Source organism: Melanerpes formicivorus, unplaced genomic scaffold (assembly GCF_026170545.1).
Source record: "Melanerpes formicivorus ecotype bairdi unplaced genomic scaffold, bMelFor1.0.p_v2 SCAF_10, whole genome shotgun sequence".
Taxonomy (NCBI): domain Eukaryota; kingdom Metazoa; phylum Chordata; class Aves; order Piciformes; family Picidae; genus Melanerpes; species Melanerpes formicivorus.
In genome coordinates this window covers 19,881,438-19,901,983 of record NW_027142362.1, presented here as the reverse complement: position 1 = coordinate 19,901,983, position 20,546 = coordinate 19,881,438, and the positions used below count along the sequence as shown (strand labels likewise).

The window sequence follows — 20,546 nt, the reverse complement described above, 5'->3', positions numbered from 1 at the left end:
AGAGAGAAAGTTTGTAGTGGGAGACTTCAAATGAATAATGGCCGTCAGCAAGACAAGAGTTTTAATCTGATCGGGGGCCAGACCGCACTCTGGAAATTAGTTTCTTATGTGGTGACCAAAGCACTGGCGCCCGGGAGCAGTAGCGCAAGAGCTGGTGCGCCAGAGGAGCGGCAGGAGCTCTGAGCTTCTGGGGTAGGTGGCTTTCCACGTCAGCAACCGCCAGCGTCGTGCCGGTTTCCCGGAAAAGGGCCCTACGAAGGCCAAGGCCCCCTCCGGATTCTGTTCGACGGGCAGTGGAGCCGCACTTGGCAGGCAGGGTGGGGCGGCCTTGGCTTTGGCCGCGGGTAGCTGCGGCAGGGCGGGGCCGGCCAGGCCGCGGCGGCACTACAAGTCCCGTGAGGCGGCGCGGCTCTGGCGGACTAGATCCCTGTGCGGCGGCCGGCTCTGCGTCCGTGGTGGGGCGAGGCAGGGAGATGCCGGCGGCGGGCTCGGCTGGGGAGGAGGGCTCGGCGGGGTCCGGAGGGGAGGGTGCAGGGCCCGGCGGTGGGGCGGTGCGGGAGCAGGCTGGCCCCGGCACCCCTAAGCTCTGCGGGTACTTACAGAAACTGTCAGGCAAGGGCCCCCTGCGCGGCTTCCGCAGCCGCTGGTTCGTCTTCGACCCCCGCCGCTGCTACCTCTATTATTTCAAAGGGCCGCAGGAGGCGCTGCCCCTCGGGCACCTCGACATCGCCTCCGCCTGCTTCAGCTACCACCAGCCCGAGGCCGGCGCCGCTGCCGGGGACGAGGCCGCCGCCTTCGAGGTGCACAGCCCCAACGGTGCTGTCGCCGTGCTCAAGGTAGGCCCGGGGTGTCCCGGCACGGCCCCTTAGCGCTGGGGCGGGCAGCGGGTGTAGCTGTCTGCCTGCTGCCGCGGTGCTGGCCGTGCTCCCGCGGTCTCCGTGCCTTCCCGGTGCCTGAGCTGGCGGGATTGCTCTTCGCTGCGGTTCGTGTGGTCTTTCTAAAAGCAGAAAAGGAGTATTTCGCAAACGCGGGATAGATTGGCAATACCGGGCTATCCCGAGCCGCGGGTTCTTTTTTGTTTTCCTTCATGATTTTGTTTTTAAAGTGCTCTTCTGAAGGGGGAAAAAATGCTGCGGTGAGCATGGTCCCACTGGAGCAGGGAGGGCTTAGGTGGCTTGGCTGAGTGGCTTCTGTGGAAACGTAGGGGTGAAAAAAGATTTCCAAGGAACTCTCGTGGGGCGCGTTTCACTTCTGCGGTGTTTACTTAGAAAAGATTATGCATGGCAGAAGTTTTCATGTCGACTGCTTGGGGAGGAAGGAAGAGGAGGAGGAGGAGGAAGAATTGTTTCCTGATAGTAGAAGAGGCTGCTTATCTCATTGTGTTAGCAAGGATGCAGACTTTCGTAGGACGAGAAGTAAACGTTAGGATTCTTTCACTTATCTCTGTTGTCATGCCTAGGAAAAAACCTAAAGAAACACTTTCCACTCAATAAAGAAGAAATAAGTTTTGAGTATCCATTATTTTTGATTGATTCTAAGATATATATTTTCCACAAGGAATGTTCATGTGCATTGAGTTTTCACATAAACTTTCTTTTTTAGGAAGTTCTTTAATGCTAGAGTATAACCTGTAATGTTTCATTAAAGAGCAGAACTTCCTATTGAATATTGGAAGAGATCTTTTTTTTTTTGAACTTAACTGTCAGTGGAGACTTGAGCAATAATAATAAACGCTGAGATTGTAGAATATGATTGTATAAATCTTTCCAGTTTTCTTTTGGCAAAAGAAGTGATCGTTAAGATACTTTACTGAAGAATAAGCAAGTTAACTGGAAAACTAGTATGATAATAATCATAAGTATATTTGGTTAGGGGAAAGCAGTCCAATCAGCAGTTTGGCAGGCAGCCCTGTGTAAAAACTACTGATTTCCTTGTGTAGCCATAACCAAAGTTTTTATTGCTTTCTGGGCATCTGCCTTCATAGCCTGAATGTTCATGTTGCAGAAGCTACAACCGAAGACTTGATGAAAACTTCGATTTTTAAAAGTTTTTTTTTTTTGGGTAAAGTTTGTTGGAATTTAATTAGCATTTAATGGTTTAGGTATTTTATTAAAATTTCAAGGAAAATGCATAATGCATCTGTTGCTTTTAGGTTTCTTTTTGAATAGGAGAGTCTCTGTTGAGAAACATGTAATTTGTGATTGGGATTACAGTGGATAAAGAATATGCCACTTGTATGATAAGTAACTAATCTGTGAAACAGTATTTTAGCAGCAGCTTCCGGTGTCTTCTGCAGTCAGGAAGACACAAATCAGACTCAACACTGGTGTGCAAGCAAAGGAATGGGAAATGTCCTTTTCATGTTTGTTCTTGGGATCTTTTGGTCTGTGATGTTTGTGTTCTGCCCATACTTCTTGTATTCAGTTTTCTCTTGTATTATCTAGGAAAAGACCTGCATGGATTGTAGCTTTCTTCATGTTTCCCTTACAGAGACTAAGAAAAGGTGCCAGTTACGAAAGTCAAGGTCATTTCTGTAATTAGCAGAAAAAAACAACCCAACCCAACCCAAACCCCCCTCCGACCCCCCCACCCTCCAAACAAACCAAAAAAACTACAAAACCCCCCAAATATCTTCTGTCCCTCACATTGTTACAAAGATTGCCCTAAAGCAGCTAAGGGAGTGTCCATAAAAATGCTGCTAAGTTGTAGGTGTTTTAATAAATAAGGCATTAATTAAAATCTTGTGGGATACTGCAGGACCATCTGGCCTTTTGTGGCTGTGTGATTCACCAAGGGATAAGGCTTTTGCAGCTGGAATTAGTTTTCTTCTACTCATTGTAATGCTTTTTTAAGGGTTTAATTTTTGTTTTTACTAAATTAGTTACACACAGAATTTGGAATTAATTCAAGATACTAAATTAAAAAAACCCACCAAACAACCCCTGAAAATTCCCCATGCTGACTGATCCAGTTTCTCTTTAAAACAAACATGATTTAATCAAGAAGACAGATGTAGTCTTCACCCTTTAGCTCACATGCCTTGTTTTCCTCAGCTTGCTGCCTGTTCAGAATTTCCACATCTTGTGATCTAGTCTTTCCCATTCAGCATTATAAGCCGAGAAGAGGAGTAAGAAATAAGCAATTGGAATTCCAGATTGAAATGATGGCACTCTTGAGGAATGCATTATTTCTTCATAATGCCTCAATTTTTTGTTAATGTAATGATTTCATCATCAGGATTGTTCAGTCTTTGTCGTTTAATAGGAGCCGAGGGCTCTATGATATATTTGGGAGTTGTTTCGCAGTTTGGTATGAGGGTTGTATGATATACTTGGGAGTTGTTTCTCAGTTTGAGAACAGTGTCAGGAAAATTACACTGTAGCCTTTACAGCACATAAGACAAATTGTTCATTGTTTTAGAAATGTAGATAACTAACCTGACACTTGCATGTTTGTAGCTTTTCTTTTGATTGCCAGTAGTTAAAGTTCACTGCAAAAAGCTAAGTATGTGTACAGAGTTTTCCCATTCAAAATAAGTAACAATGCCATCGCTTTATGTAAAGGTGCAGAGAAAATTGTCATGAATTATGGATAGATTATGTCTCAGACTATTTTAATGGGAAGGACTTGATCCTGCAAATGCTTGTTAAAACGCGGAATGTTGGCAATATAGTCGAGCAAGTATTGGCCTGTGTTTGCACAGTGAGGTCTGTCATACATGGAGAGAATAATTAGCATTATAAATATACATAAATGAACAAATTTCTCTTTTTTTTTTAAAGTAGTGTCTTGTTTGGGTAATGGCTTATTCACTTGCTTTTGAAATAGAGAAACAGTGACCAGTGATGATTGATAGCTTGTGTGTCTAGTCACTAACTGTGGATAACTACTTTGTGAGCAGTGCTGGATTGGGAGAAGAGCAGAACAGAAAGTTACAGAAAAGAAACTTTTTTGGTTATTGGCCAAGTAGTAAACATATAAGGCACTGCAGCTTTTGAATCATGGATACTTGAAAGTATTGAAGACAAGAATTATTAAGAACAGTATTATTTAGGGGCTTTTACTCTAAATTTGTGAATGATCTTGAAGGATGTTACAATGATTAATAGTGTGGTGCCCAAGATTAAATATAATTGCATTAGTATCTAACACCATTAGGCCCTATCTTGGCTTAGAAGGTAGCTCAGCAGTAAAGGTTATATGTTTTCTGAGCTGATCCTTTCTGTTGGTTTTGTTGTTTGTGTGTTTGTGTTTTTGTGGTGGTGGCTTGCTTTTTTGTTTGGTTGGTGGGGTTTTTTTTTCCTGTTTAGTGGTTGTAATGCTTTAATTAAAAATAGAGCTTCCCTCCATAAAAATCCATCTGGCTCCAGATTTTCTGTTTGAAGATTGATTAATCTTAAGAAATGCAAACTTGATGATGATGGTCCCTTTTATGAAAAAGCTTGAGGGAGAGTTTGTCAGTGCTCACAGAAGGATTGTGGCAAGAATTTCTATGAGTTTCCTTAAAATGGCATGTCTGCTTATTGCATTTCTTGGACTCTTCCTGGAAGTGTTTAATATTGACATACAAGTTCTGCCAGTGAAGCCAGGTAGATGATTCCACTGTGTATTTGTTTCCCCCAAATAATTCTTGTGTATTGTGCATTGGAAGAAGGTTGTTCCCTACGTGGGAAAGTACAGGAAAATAGTTTTAAGTAAATTATACTAGTTTTCAATCATTTTTGTTGAAAAATACATTGGAATACACATTTCTCAACTTAATGTCTTTTGTTGTTTCTGTTGCCTGTAAGTTTGCAATGGTAATTCCTTACCAGTTCAGATGAGATTTACTGTGTTTTTTCTTCTCACAGAAATGCCTCCATTAAGATGTAGCTAGCTGAGGCTTTTTCTTACTGCAGTGCTGTGCAAGAGTTTGGCACAAGTAAGGTTTTTTTTGACAAGATCTAGTTAAGTATGCTGTGTCTTACAGTGGGCAGTAGCCAGATGCTCAGAAGTCATGAGTAACAGGGCAAGTGTGGAAGTGTTCCTTTTTCTGACAGGTTAAGTGAATTTAAAAGATGTTTGCAGATGTGTCTCTAGTTTCAGAGTAGGGGAAGAATGAGACTTAAAATAGTATGTGTGTGGTGGTTGTTTTTTGGTTGGCGTTTTTTTTTAATGTAAATTAAAAAATACAGGTTTCAAAGATTTATGTGGTTTGAACAAAACTCAGCAGAGATTCTCAGGGTGCTCTTTAATGTAAATAATACGTCTGTATTAACTTAGTGAAAACTGTTCAAAGGGAGAGGAAAACTTTGTGAGAGAAGGAAGATTGTGTTTATGGAGGGAGGAAGGCAAAGAGGCAGAGTGAAGCACATGGAACTGAGTAATTTTTGAGAAAATGATTTAAAATAGGGGAGTGAGAAAGACCTTTACTGTCTTGTTTCACATTGAAGGACCATACTGCAAACTGACCCAATGTGTAACAATGGCATCACTTTCCTACTGAGGGTGTGTACCTGCTGCCCACCAGAGAACAAGTGCAGTTGGGAATTCAACAGTAACAAGGAGCAACTCCAGTAGAATAATTTCATGGTTTTCTAAAGACTATTGGGGAGAGGATAATGGGACACATTGTGAAAAAGGCTCATTAAGTTGAACTAGACGTAAGCAGGAGTTAATTGTAGGTATAACAGACTGATTCTATGTGAATTGCCTCATTAGCTATGTTGTGGTAGCAAGGTAAACCACTGAAGTGCTGCATCCTGTGCTAGTGGAAGCTCTGTGAATTCTTTGTGGATTTCTGCTGGAGCACAGTAAAACCTTGCTGTACAAGGCCTATGTGCAAGTCTATTATAAGGGAATATGGACTCTCAGATTTACCAGAAATGAAGATGTGCTACTAGATAAAACTCCAAAGGAAATTGTTTTGTGGAGGGGAAGATATTTACTCTTTGAAAAAAAGTGACCAAAGTCTGTAGGCTTCAATCCTGCTGCTGTGGTGATTCTAAAGCTGCCAGTCAGTGATGGCTGTCTGGATTGACATATCCCAGTGTCTGGTTCCTTGACACTTTCTCAGAAACTTCAGGCACTTCACAACTGTTTTTTCCCCCCATGTCTTTTTAATAAGGGAAATGTGTTCTTCCTGTTTCCTGTGAGCAGGCAAGAATAAACAAATTGATTTCCATTTCAGATAAGAAATAACTTGCTTACATGTTTTTCTTGCCTACTGAGAAAAGTGAACCTGCAGTGTCCTCTTCTGTCACTGTTTGGTTTATTTCACTACTTGATTTATCTTATTTTCTGATGTGCAGGATATACTGAGAGAAACTGGAGCAGCAGCTCTAGCAGTAACTCTGTTTTCTGATTAACTTCCTTGCATAGTGCTTCAGAGCCATTTGCCATAGGATGTTGTGGTTGTTAAAGCCTCATACAAGATAAAAATCTCTCTGTATGATTGCTAAACACTAAGATGGCGGATTGCTGAGCCAGAGAAAGCACCCTGGGGAAGCATCAGTTCTTGTTTGCTGTATTGCTTATGTTCAGTCTTGCAATTAGCTGCTCTCAGGGTCGGAATATGATGGTAAATAGATCTTCTGTTTGACTAGACCAGAAGTGTTCTCCTATCAAAAATGAAGACAGATCTGTGTCATTTATGTGCTTTGTGCAGCACTTACTGTACTTCCTTTGTAAGGAAGGTTTGTTGCTCTTGGTTGTTTTTCAGCTGTCCCCTGCACAGGTCCCTTCCTCGGTTGTAAACAAAACAAGAAACTATTTGAAAATAAGTTGTCTTTAAAGAGTGAACACAGTCATTTGCCCAAGTAATGAGAGCTTTTCATTGATAATGCCACCAAGTACCTGGGGATAAGGTAGGAAAAAGCCTGGCTGAAAGGTAAGCACTCTGTGCTTCCAAGCTAAAGGATTTGGTTGAGTGTTTCTTCACGAGCACTGAACTTGTTCTTGAGTGTACCGTGTTATTAGTGTCAGGTGCTTGTTCTAGGCTGGTGGCTGAGGATGCATAAAAGTGACTTCTCCAAGTGAGCACTTGCAGTGTCAGTTATTTAATCCCCTCTTAATATATGTAGGCTGTCATTTGATGCACTTTGATATGACTCTTGGAGCTGTGATTCATACTGAAGCTTAAAGATGCATTTGATTTCTTTCTGTCTTAGTACCTGTTACACCTGAGTGTGTGTAGGACCTTTTAATCATGATACAGATTTGTTGTTACATATTTAAATGCCACTTCATATGTAAAGTGTAAGATGGTGCTGCATTTCCTAATGCTTGAGTGTAGAACTGTGTGTGGGGGGAAGTTCATGTGGCTACTTGTAAAAGAAAGTGGATTTGACATGAAAGTCAGGGCTCTGTGTGTGTGCGCAGGGTGCACCTAGTACATTGGTGGTTATTTCTTTTACATCATAGTGGGTTTGGGTGGTGATACCTTGCTAGTCTGGTAATTACTTGTATTGCCTTTTTTTTATTTATTTTTTATTAATTAATTGCATTTGGAATGACTGCATTTATATACCAAAGACACAAAGTGGTCTTATCAGTGCTCTGGTTTTTGTGCTGTAGGCTGCAACTCGTCAGGATATGACGTACTGGCTTCAGGAACTTCAGCAGAAGAGGTGGGAGTACTGTAACAACCTTGACGCAGCAAAAAGGGACAGCCGGACTTCCCCTACACCAAGTGACTTTTCCAAAGGTCTTGTTGCCAAAGACAACCCTGGTAGGTTGAAAATGTGACTAAAATCAGCATGCCTGTTTCTGTGTGGTGTCAGTTAGTCAGCCCAAGGGACAGCACTGCAATAGAGAACAGTGTTAGGAAGTTTTTTGTCACGTCTTGTTATCAAGTAACCACATGTAAGCTTTGCATGTGTTGACGATGCTAAAATTATTTAACATGAAATTTTGTCTGTGATTTCATACCTCTTACAAAACCTGCTGATTTCTTTAACAAAGAGATTTTTAGAAAGGACTGTGAGAAGTTTTCATTAAGTGGCCAAGTATGGTTTAGGTTAGGTAAGTTGTCTTTTAGTGATTACAATATCTTAAAAGCTTAGTGTGTTAAGTGGCTTGAGAAGGCTCTTGACACCTTACTGTTTAACCTTCACGTGAACAAATTGAGGAAATGGAAGCTAAATGGAAATTTACCACAAGTTCATGCTCTCCATCAGACATGGCCCTGTCCTGTAGTCCATCTTTCTGCTGGCAGCACAGCTAGCTCAACTACATCACTGCACATGTACAGCTGCACAGGGGCAACAGGATCACTGTTTGCCAAAGGACCTCCCCAGACCATAGAGTCATAGAATTGTTTCAGCTGAAAAGTCCTCTGAGGTCATCAACTATGACCATTCTCTAACTCTCCCAAGACTGGTGCTAAACTATGGCCCTCTGCACCACATCTCTGCCTCTTGGAAACACCTGCAGGGATGAGGATTCAACCACCTGATGGTTTAATTGATTCAACCACCAAATGGGAGAACTGACCCAACAGCACCATGGTGAAGTTCAGTAAAGCCATTTGTGGACTGCTGCAACTCAACAAGCAGATTGAGCCTCTCTAAAGCTGCCCCTTTTCCTCTTGGTGGGAGGAATAGCTCCTTTCCTTGGGAAACTTCCTGCTGAGCTCACCTTGGTATCTGAGATAACCACCTGCAGTTCTTAAGGAGAATAGATTTGGTTTGCATTCTATCTAACCATAGTCTGTTCCTGTGGTTGCTCTAACTAGGATTTAAAATTTCTTTCCTGATAGTTTGCACTGATACTACTCATTTGCTGTAATACCTTTAGTCAAGCAAAATGTAATTTTAGACTAGTAGACCACTGTCAGAGTAATAAAATTGTATCAGTGTATTATAGGAAGGTTTTCTGCATTTTTGACTGTATTGCTCAGGCACTTGTGTGGTGTTTTATTCTGGGATCATTGCAGAAAAGGATTCCATGCCAATTTCTGTTATTCATAAATAAGACCAAGTAAAATCCTGTTCTGTGCTAAGTTAGACGTGTTACTAAAGCCCTCTTGGGTTTAAACAGTCTTCAAGTCAGTCACAGTTCATCAACAGATTTTGTATTTTGTTGATTTCAATTTGCTTATCCTGTAAACCTGGAAATGTGAAGCTACCATCTTCCCCACCCTTCTGTCCTCTCCCCAAGTTCAGATCCCATGCTACAGCATTGTTCTCTAACCCAGTTTACTGCTTTCATTTGAGAGCTGTCTTTTTGTGGCTGCTTGCTCAACCACAGCTGGCTTGAGAGCATGTGTTTTGGTAGAGGCTCAGCTTGATGTTTTGGCTGCAGCAATCTTACAGCTTGTCACTGCTTCAGAAATGCCCAGCTCTCCCCCTTATCTAGGATTGATGCCTGTCTCACTGGTCCTTAAGCCAGTGCACAGAGTGCAACTAGTGGGAAACATCTTTTTCTTCAGGTTAGTTTTTGGCTGTTGCAGCTTCCTGACATGGTTTACTGTAGGGACAGCTGAATGCCAGGATTAGCCCAAGAGAATCGTTGGGAATGCAAAGTGGGATAGTTTGAGGACACCTTTCTGGCAGCAGTCTGCTTAGCAGCCTGTCAAACCATGTGCTGCAAGAACATCTGTGTTGGTGTGCAGAGATCTAACGACTTGCAGGTGCTGGCAATTTTACCAGGCTCTTGCTCTGTCAAGCTTTCTCATTTCTGTCTTCAGCTTCTCATTCTCTGCTATGTAGTCTCCCTTCTTGCCTTTTCTAGTGTTTGTGTGACCCTGGGCTGAGATAATTGAGTTCAAAAGTTAGCCTGAAAGGAAGGGTTTCATCTGCTAGATTGTTCAATGGATCAGGTGACTTTCAGAGCCGATGGAGGGGAGGGAACAAGGCATAAGGTCTAAATGCAGGAAGGAGCAGGCAGGACTGCCCTCTCTTGGCAGCAGACTTGAATCAAATCAACTGTAATATGTAATTTGGCCCCAAATCTGTGTTCTTGGTTTGTGCTGTTTGCTCAAAGCCTAGGTGTGGTGTGAAGTGAACCTGCTATCCCTGCAGTCTGTGTAGTGCTGTTCCCTCCCTCCTGCTCTGTGGCAGACCTAGCAATCTTAATCCACTCACTTCAGATCACCCATCTGATATTTGCCGTTCTCATAGATTGTTGGGCATCTTCTGTGTCAGCAAGCAGAACTGTTTTGTGTTGTTTGGGTTTCCTTTCAGTTACTATTCAACCTAGCAAAGAAATGTCAAGGTGAAATGTGTGGACTGAGCAGGCCCATCCTACCTGTAAACTGCATGACATGTAACTTGAAACTGCGTCTGGAGTACCTCCTTTGTGAGGACAAATCTTAGTGATGACTTTCAACGTTGACTGAAGTGTTTTAAATAGAGATCTTTTTGAGGAAGATGCCAAGAGCCTGAATGGCAATCCTGATGATTGTTTCTTCTTTTTAAACAAGTATTCCCAAAGTTTCCTATAGAGTTGGGAATTTTTAAGGCTCTGATTCTGTGTTGATAGAGAGGGACTGTTTACAAAGGCATGTAGCACTAGGACAAGGGTCAGTGGTTTGAAACTAGAGAAGGGTGGATTCAGATTGGATATTAGGAAGAAGTTCTTTATTGTGAGGGTGGTGGAACACTGGAAGAGGTTGTCCAGTGGGGTGGTGGAAGCCCCATCCCCAGAGATGTTCAAGGTCAGGCTTTATGGGGCTCTGAGCAACATGATCTAGTTGGGGATGTCCCTGCTTAACTGCAGGGGAGTTGGGTTGGTCCCTCCCAACCCAATGCATTCTATGATTCTGTGTGTCTTGTGGTTGTATTTTATTGAAAAAAACCCAAAAAAGTGAATTTGCATTCAGTGATGTGCTTTGTGCCGAAGCACAGAAATTGGGGTGTTCTGTTAGTGCTTGAGTGCAGATGCTGTGACTATTGTTTTAAATGGAAAAGTAGTCTCTCCATTGTCAGTCCAGAGACAAAACTGATCACCGTAGTCTTCCCTGTTTTGTTCTGCTGTCTTCCCCCCACCCCAGTCAGTTCAGAAGTCTGGTGTAACTGGAACGATTGGTACTGCTTTATGGATCAGGCTGGAAAAATTCTGAAGACTGTTCAAGGTAGTGAAACATACTTCAGATATTTTTTTGAAGTGGGCTGTGGGAAGGTAACATTAGAGAAGTGATTCTGTAGGATTTGTCATAGGAGCTGCCTTAGCATGGCTGTTAGTGGAAATGCATTCATTAGAAATTCATCTCTTGAGCAATAAATTGCCCCGGGCCACACTGTAAGGAGATTTGGTCATCTTCTGAAGTCATACAGGTAGAATGTTGGTGTTCCAGCCTGGATTTTGGATAGGCATAAGATTTTGTTGGGTTTTTTGGGGCGGGGGTTGGGGTTTTGTTTGTTTGGGGAGCTTTGTGTGTTGGGGTTTTTTTGTTTTGTTTTTTTTCAGTTGAAACTTACTATCTTATCTTTCCACTTTAATAGATGATGAATATGATAAAAAATGTAGTTTTATCTAACTTAGCTGAATTTTATTGAGCTCAAACAACCAAGGTCCAAAAGTGTTTGGTATGGAGTTAGTTGATAAGGCACTGCTTCATATAGCCTTTTTCAAGGATTTGAGCGATTTGTAGAGTCCATTTTCTTTTGTGTGTTATTCTTTGTCACAAAATGTTCTGTCTTTCTACTTCTGATCCTTGGTATGGGCTAGGTTAAGTAAAAGTCTGATGAGTAATGGGAGGGTACAGCCTGCTTTAAAGATGATCTTACTGCTAGTGCCAAGTACTGGTCATAACTAAGACTGAATCACCAGTGTTAAACAGGGTATTGTGATTTCCCATGGTTTTTCCCTTCCTGCAAATAATTAAGTCAGAAGATGGCCCACTGTATTACTTCCTAAATACTTTCTGAGAATGTTCTAAACTTTTTAAATCCACTTCAGTACTATTGTAATTATATGGAAAAGAGTCTGGAAGTGACATTTGAGCTTGTTTTTAACTCACGAGTTCAGAGAGTTTGTAGAAGGCCATAAACACTTTATGCTCCTCTATAATGTTCTCTGGAAGGTGTCCAGAGAACAGCCACGAGGATGAGCAGAGGGCTGGAGCACCTCTCCTACGAGGACAGACTGAAGGAGTTGGGGCTGTTCAGTCTGGAGAAGAGAAGGCTCTGAGGTGACCTCATTGTGGCCTTCCAGTATCTGAAGGGGGCCTACAGGAAGGCTGGGGAGGGACTTCTCAGGATCTCAGGTAGTGATAGGACTAGGGGGAATGGAATGAAGCTGGAGGTGGGGAGATTCAGGCTGGAGGTGGGGAGATTCAGGCTGGAGGTGAGGAGGAAGTTCTTCCCCATGAGAGTGGTGAAGCCCTGGAATGGGTTGTCCAGGGAGGTGGTTGAGGCCCTGTCCCTGGAGATGTTTAAGCCCAGGCTGGATGAGGCTCTGTCCAGCCTGATCTAGTGTGGGGTGTCCCTGCCCATGGCAGTGGGGTTGGAACTAGATGATCCTTGTGGTCCCTTCCAACCCTGACTGATACTATGATACTATAATGCTCTTGCTATTTGTAGTATATTCCATACTCTGCATTTCCTATTCTCTCTGCCTGCTGAAGGAGGGATGAGGGAGAAAACAAGCTACCCAGCATTATAGAAACACTGAGGTAACATGGATACTACAGATTCTACACATGTATGTTGGGCAGTGTGCAGTGTTTGAGACCTAGCTAGCTTTGATGAATCAGCTTGGATCCTCTCGGCTTTATTAGCTCTGGCTCAGGGCTGGTGTTAGTTCTTGGCAGGTTCCTGTGGAACCATTCAGAACCTGTATGTGCTTAGTGCTGAACCTGAGCTGCATGGCTGCACATCTTTGTGCCTCATCTGTAGCCCTGCTGAAGCGTGCAGGAGTGCTTGGCTGGGAGAATTTAGTTATGATTATGGTCAGCTTAACCAGAGCTAGTAAACCCTTGCTGATCTACTAGGTCTCTGGTGTGTCTGCAGTGCCCATGCTAATGTTCTTGGTTCTGGGAGTGCCCAGGCTGCATTTGCACAGAGCTGGGTGGACTCTGCAAAGCTCATTGACTTGAGCAGCAGTCACTTAGGATCAGTAACATTTAGGATGAAGCACATCCTGAAAGCTGTGTCATAGTATTTTTGTGACATTGTTGCTGATTTAGGAGTTCTGATACATCTGAGCTTGTTTTACAAAAGGATTTTGTGGATGGATATAATTAATCCACCTTATGTTTTATTACTTGATCTAGATGAATCCATTTTGGCTAATTGAAATTGTAAATAATACTTCATGAGCATCACATGAGTCCTATTATCAGAAACATGTGACTGCATTGAGAGCTGAGCTCGCTTTGCTATTTTTAAAGTTTAGTCGAACATACTGTTTTACAAAGTTATGTTACCATTTAAAACCAAACCCTGTCTACATTACTAGCAGCCCTAGTAGTGTGTGACATTATATCATCACTGTTGTGGTGGTTTTAGGCTATGCCTTTTAAAATTTATTTACAGATTTCAAGCAGAAAAGTAGAAAAATATAAATAAATCACTGTTGTGTGTAAACAGGAAAGCAAAAGATTATTCTAAACAAATTAATTGGAGAAATACCTAGTATGAATTGTACCAAACCAATTTTTTTCTTCTTTTCTGATCTCTGTTTGCTTCACTTGGGAGAGATTAACGTGCTTGTCAGCTGGCCTTGGCTGAGCTGTTTAGTTAAGTCTAACCCACTGCTTTCTCTCTGCTTCTCTCTCTTGTGGGACAGGGGGATCGGGGGGCAGTGGAATGGCTTCTCTGGTCTGTGACCTGGGGAAGGGGGGGCTTTCATGTTGTTTGCTAAATGTCTGCATAATACTGTCAGTACTGTTTATTTTGTGCATATTCATTGCATTCCATTGTAGAGTGTAGTTTTTGCTTGTAAATACAGCTTCATTTGCTTCTGAGTTGGTCTGGCAAAATTAATGCTGGGGGGAAACGGCAACTTACACTTACTGAAAGTTTTGCTGATTTTTCTCTCTCTTTTTTTCTTTCATTTTTTTTTTTTATTTTTTAACATAGATTTGAGTAGCCTGAATCAAAATGCTTCAGCAGAGAGAGCTAGGAATGTTCTAGCTGTGGAGACCTCTCCTACAGACCTGGTGGGGGAACAAGCAGCTTCCCAACCTGCACCAGTCCAACCGAGTGCCATCAATTTCTCTCTTAAACAATGGAGTACTGAAATCAAGTAAGTTTGGGAGCATAAGAGAAAGTTATCATGAGATTATTAGTTGCTGGAAGAGACTATCTCCTTGTGAAGGACCTGTGGACGTGGTAGGTGGAGCTTGTTAGAAGACGTGGGAGTGATGGAGTGGATCAGTACATTGGATTGTATCTCTTCAAGTAAACTGTTTCATTGTTCTACTTTGTAGTTTGAAGGGCAAGCTGTCAGTTACCTTCTCAGCTAATACTGTTTTTTATCCTTCCTTGTCTAATGGAGCTGCTAAATGCTAGCATTGGAGCAGTCATAGCATTTTGTGCTTGTGAAGTATTTTTCAGTAGTGATTATCAATATAAATCATTCTGGTTTTCTAAGAAAAAAAAATAAAAGCACGTGGCAGAGATTTGAAATTGGTATAGTCTAAATTCCTGTATCAGAGCCCTTCTTAGGAACAGCAAACCCACATCTCATCCCCTCATTCTTAGTGAGTTTACTCTTTAGTATTAATTGCTTTAAGGAAAGCAGTCCTACTGGTTTTCAGCTCTCTTGTTACCACTTCTCAGTTTCTTTCTAAATGTTTTTACACTTTGCCCACATTGATGGATCTTCTGCTGAAAGGGTATTGCAGCCCACAGTGCAGAGCTGTAGCTTATGATGTGTTTGACAGACGCTATTGCTATAATAATTACATTTGCATTCTAGGTGGCAATAGTAAAGTAATTGGGGGGAAAAGGGTGGAATGTGTGTTTGAGTTAAGCTATGTATTTCATAGAATCATAGAATGGTTTGGGTTGGAAGGGATGTCTGAAGATCATGTAGTCCAATCCCCTCTGCAGTAAGCAGAAGCATCCTCAACTAGATCAGACTGCCCAGAGCCCCTTCAAGCACCACTTTGAATATCTCCAGGGATGGGGCCCCAACCACCTCCCTGGTCAACCTGTTCCAGTGTTCCACCACCATCATAGTAAAGAAGCTGTTCCTAATACCCAATCTAAATTTGCTCTTCTCTAGTTTGTCCCTTGTCCTGTCACTGCAGGCATTTGTAAACAGCTATCTGCAAACAGTTGTTTACAATAACTGAAGTTGAAATGGTGCTTTTCTACATTTTAAGATTTATTTTCAAGTACTAATTGGCATGTAGAGACATCTAGTTCTGAATTCTTTCATCTTTATGCTGTCAGCTACTCATATCTCTTACTTATGCAGAATATAGACTTCAAAACGTACTGAATTATAAACTTAAGTTCCATAATCATAAAATAAACCAAAGCCCAAACGTATAAAAATACAGAATGATTAGATTATGTGATCAGAATGTGCATAGTTTACCCAATTGTACTTGTCAAACTGTGCTTGGGGAAATAAATACTGTATGTTAAGTTCTACTACCTACTTCTAATCTAGTAGAAAACCATGAGGCAGTTGTGCTTTGGTGCCCTTAACAATCCTATGCAAAAACCTTTGAAAAATTAATCATCAGTTATCATTATTCATGGGCCTAACAGCAGTTTTGGAAGCAGACTAGAAATAATTTGGTTTTCTTGTTCCTTGTGATCTTTCAAGCTTTAAAAGGTGATGTTCAGACAGGCTTTAAATACTGAAGTTGACCAAGAGCAGAACAAGCAGTTGTGGAGTTGCATAGTGAGAGATCAGCCACTGTTCTGAGAATACCTTTAGAGATGCCAGGTGACACACAGTAATGTTGGGTGTCTTAGAAAATATGTCAGCCATCACCCAATTTCATCTATTTTATTTCAATGGACATAAGTACTGGCTTAATTGTTTGTGATTGCGTGATGGTTGTGGGGGAAGCTGGGTAGGGTAATCTTGCTTGTGAAATGTATTGTTCTTCCATAGAATTATCTGGCTGGAATTTAGAGGTTGCCTCTGAAATGTTCTTGCAGATAATTGGCATCATTCCACCTTAGGAAAGAAAACCTTTAAGGAGTCTGTCATCAGCAATTCAGCTACCACAGGTCTCTTGGACTACCCTGTTTGACATTAATCCAGAATATGAAGCTGTAACATACATGCCTTTTGACTGCATGCTGTTCTGTTTAATGCTTGGCAGTTACCCTAAAATTCTGAGCTAGAATAGCTGGTCAATAGAGATGCTGCTTCTCAGTCTTAATCTTGTTTTGTGTTTTCCCTACTGCTAAAACGAGGATAAACCAGGATGACACAGAAGACTGTAGTGGTCTCCTCGATATTAACATGCTGTTATGGGGAAATAATTCTTTGGGTTTTGAGTCATAGTGCTGTTGATAGCAGGTGCTCTTTAGTAGGATGTGCTTTTTTTTCCTGAGTTTTTATTTGGTAGTAGGTTTGTCTGGTTTTTAGCTTATTTTTAGTTTGCACTGCTTCAGTGGCAGTGGTTGCCTTGAAAACCCCTTTAATAAAAAGAATGCCCAGTGGAGAAATCTTTGTGACCAGAAGCTGCCGTCTTTTTCTCAGAAATTCAATGTCCTCTCTAAGAAAAGGAAATAATGAAAACCGCAAGAGTGTCTTCTATACCACCGAAGAGTGGGAATTGCTGGATCCAACCCCAAAAGACTTGGAGGACTCGATGGCCCTGGAAGAAAAGAGGAAACACCTGGCAGAAGGAAGTAAAGGTAGATGGAAAGTGAGGCATGTTTAACATTGTTGTGTTGGGCTGTTTAAATGCTGCTTAAAGGCTAATTTTAATGAGCGTATTTTTAAAAGGAAGTCTGAATGCTTTCAGATGTCCTTTTACCAAGTGAACTGACCTAGAAGAAATTGTTTTATGCAGGACTGACTAGTTCAGCTTTTCCATTCGAATTTGGCCGCATTCCACACAAAACAAGGCGCCCATTAAAAGACATGATTGGATCGAGCAAAAGCCGGAACAGCAGCGACTCTTCTCCGACTGAGTGGTATGCTGGTAATGGCAACAAACTAGTCTCTGAACTGCAATTGAAGTATCAGAGCCAGCAAGAGGAGTTGGAAAAGCTAAAGAAAGATCTTTTGAGCCAAAAGGTAATTAAGTCTTCAGGCAAAGTGCACAAAAGCAAATGGATCTGGCAGGTGTGCCTAACTGCATTGAACTGCTTGGTTGTCATAGAACAATGGTGCTAAATGGCCCTTGTTTTACAGCTCTTGAAGATTAGATCCCTGAACAAAACTTCCACTTGCACCGTGTTCATTGACTTGGTTTATAGCTCTTACTCTCTGAAGCTGACTTGCTCAGTGTCCTCTGTCAGGCTCCTGGTTGATAATGACAGCATCTTTCACCCTTAGTACCTGTAATTACTGAGGAACTTCTGAAGTCCTTTTTTTATTGGTTTCGTGTTTGGGGAGGGTTTGTTGGTGTGTGTGGGGGGGTGGGGTGGTTTTTTTGGTTGGTTGGTTTTCATTTGGTTTTGTTTAGTTTTTGGTTTTCCCCTCCTACATTTTCTGCCTGTTAATGAGAGGTCATTTAGTTACCTTTCCCTTATTCATTCTCTAATGTTATATTTTGGACTGAAGTCCTCCTCCTTTGTATCTTAGATTCATAGACTAGAATGGTGAGTGTTCTTAGAACAGGGCTTCTTAGAAGTAAATCTTTTCTAATTTACAAGTAGCTGCAGGGCCAGAACTGTCAACTACACTTCTCAAACCTGTTAGAGCCTTTCTAGGCAGGATCCTTAGCTCAGCGAAAGGTGCTTAAGCTATTTGCATAGGCCTGTCATTATTGTAAGGTGTTAGCCTGCTATAAATTACATCATATGTTTATTTTTTTTCATTCAAACACCACCATGAAGTCTTTTATAAGCTTGTGATTCAGATGCAGAGCCCATTGCAAAGATTTCTTTTGCTTGATATTAGATTTGTATGTTGTGAGCCTTAGAAACTTAAAACTTCATTAGAGTGGTGGTCTTGTTTTTTATTACTGTTATTTTTATTTCTCAGGAACTTGTGCGACTTCTGCAACAAACAGTCCGATCTTCCCAATATGATAAATACTTCACAAGCCGTCTTTGTGAGGGCGTTCCCAAAGACAAATTAGAGCTGTTGCACCAAAAAGATGACCAGATACTGGGTCTTAACAACCAACTTGAAAAGTTAAATCTGGAAAAAGATAGTCTCCAGCAGGAAGTTAAGAACCTGAAATGTAAAGTTGGAGAACTCAATGAGCGTCTGGGTATGTTGATGGAAACTATTCAAGCTAAAGATGAAGTGATCATGAAACTCTCTCGTCAACTCAGTGAATGTGAGGACGTTACATCCTCTCAAAGTGGAGCAGTAAATTCTTCCATGGCCACCTGTACTAATAAGGAACTACAGGAGCTGGACAGGCTAAAAGTAAGAGCAGTGCCCCTGTCTAATGGATAGGGGAATCTACTCCCTGTAAAAACTTACTATCTAGTCTGCTGTACTGTTTGAGGAGATCGCTACAACATTCCTCCAAGATCCTTATCAGCTGAGGCTTTCTGTTCTTGGAATCTACACTTTAAGATGTTATGTCACAATTTAAATAGGATTTTGGTACTTTGAGCTAGAATGTACATATATATTGCAGTGTCCCATACTTTAAGTAATTCAGTTGTTGTGGAGAAGGAGTGGTGTGAGAAATAAGGAGCAGGAAAAAGTAAGGGTAAGAGGAAAATAAAAGCATGGAGGAAAGCAACCAGAAAGCTTGCTCTTTGCTCTTTCCTTTTTTTTTTTTAACTGTCAAAAGTGAGGAAACAAAGAGCATGTGGAATGGCAAAGGCAAACAGGCAAACTCCCAAGGAGAAAAAGGAGAGGTACAGGAAAATGTTTAACTAGTGCTGCTCCAGATATTGTCAACGCTTTTCTTTTTCTCTAACCTATTTGACACCTATGTGTCAAAAGTTCTTAATGGAGCTACTGAAGTTATCGCCTTTGCTCTAAGCATGCTTTGTTGTCTTTGGATAAATGTTGTATTCCAAACTCAGTAACATTCCAAGGGATTTGGAATACAACTGAGTCACGTAAAATATGTATGTGCTTCCATAGTTTTCTATATCTGAGACTGGGAACTTTTAGAAAATATAATTGCAACTAGTAATTAGTGGCTTTGGCAGAAAGCTTGTAGGTGTTGTGGAGTATTGTAATTATTGGGAGGGTACCAACATGTCCTCATCCTGCAATCTCAGGTTTCGGAGTTAATATTTGTGGCCTGGATCTGAGTGGACTACTCAAGAAAAGTAATTACTGAGGATGTATGTTTTTGTATGGAGGCAGACATCAAACTGTACTTCAAATGAGGACTGTTGAGGGTAACCAAACCTCAAGGGGCATTTGCCCCTGCTTGTTTTGCTTGTTGTGTGCTTTGCATTTGGCTGCTGCACAGCACCATGGCCTCCCTGGTGTGTTCAGCATGTAGCTTTCTGTTCTCCTCCCCACTGCTGCAGCCTTGCAGAGTTGAGGCTGCCTTCTGCAGGGAATGTAGCACTGGAAGAGATGCAATGAGGCACAGCACTGCCCTTTGGTCATCTTTGGCATTTGCGTTTGACTTACACGAAGATTAGAAATAATGCTCAGTTTGATCCTGTTTGGGTTTGTTGTTTTGGGTGGGGTTTTTTGACGATAAGTCTTAGTAGCAGTTGCTTGTTCTGTATTCTGAGGTATACTTTCTTGTGGATATTACCCTTTTATAAGATCCTTTTATTAAAAATCTAGTTTGCTTTTCTATCAACAGGACAATCTTCAAGGTTATAAGACCCAGAACAAATTTTTAAATAAGGAGATTTTGGAACTTTCTGCTCTACGAAGAAATGCAGAAGCAAGAGAGAGAGAATGGCAGGCAAAGGTCAGACTAACGCAGCATCTCCTCATTTTATCAATGTTTGAAGCAGTTTTCAAAAATTCAGTTGTAAATCTACACATGGAATAGAAATGTGGACCAGAAATGTAGTAGTTAAATGTGTTAAAAGGGGAAAAAAAAAAAAGACCAAACCAGTCCTTGCAGACTAATCTTTCTGAAAGGTTTACTGAAAGTAGTTTCATAGTTTCATTCAGGGTTGGAAGGGACCACAAGGATCATCTAGTTCCAACCCCCCTTCCATGGGCAGGGGCACCCTACACTAGATCAGGCTGGCCAGAGCCTCATCCAGCCTGCTCTTAAACAACCCCAGGGAAGGGGCCTCAACCACCTCCCTGGACAACCCATTCCAGAGTCTCACCACTCTCATGGTGAAGAACCTCCTCCTCACATCTAGCCTGAACCTCCCCACCTCCAGCTTCATTCCATTCCCCCTAGACCTATCGCTACCTGAGATCCTGAGAAGTCCTTCCCCAGCCCTCCTGTAGGCCCCCTTCAGATACTGGAAGGCCACAATTAGGTCACCTCGGAGCCTTCTCTTCTGCAGACTGAACAGCCCCAACTCCTTCAGTCTGTCCTCATAGGAGAGGTGCTCCAGCCCTCTGATCATCCCTGTGGC

At 41.8% G+C, this 20,546-nt stretch overlaps 1 protein-coding gene across 4 annotated transcripts in view; it reads left to right on the top strand.

Annotated features, from left to right (window-relative positions):
- Window positions 1-269: 269 nt before the first annotated feature.
- TBC1D2B (TBC1 domain family member 2B) overlaps window positions 270-20,546 on the top strand; it is a 33,114-nt gene continuing 12,837 nt past the window's right edge. For 2 of the 4 annotated variants that reach the window (XM_068144082.1, XM_068144083.1), the window contains exons 1-7: window positions 270-836; window positions 7,555-7,708; window positions 14,004-14,169; window positions 16,597-16,754; window positions 16,913-17,139; window positions 18,052-18,444; window positions 19,805-19,915. In XM_068144082.1, the coding sequence (XP_068000183.1) occupies window positions 474-836; window positions 7,555-7,708; window positions 14,004-14,169; window positions 16,597-16,754; window positions 16,913-17,139; window positions 18,052-18,444; window positions 19,805-19,915 (1,572 nt within the window). In that variant the 5' untranslated portion in view covers window positions 270-473. Of the gene's footprint in view, window positions 837-6,783; window positions 6,869-7,554; window positions 7,709-14,003; window positions 14,170-16,596; window positions 16,755-16,912; window positions 17,140-18,051; window positions 18,445-19,804; window positions 19,916-20,546 lie in introns of those variants that run through there. The other 2 variants (XM_068144084.1, XM_068144085.1) reach the window with 2 other exon arrangements.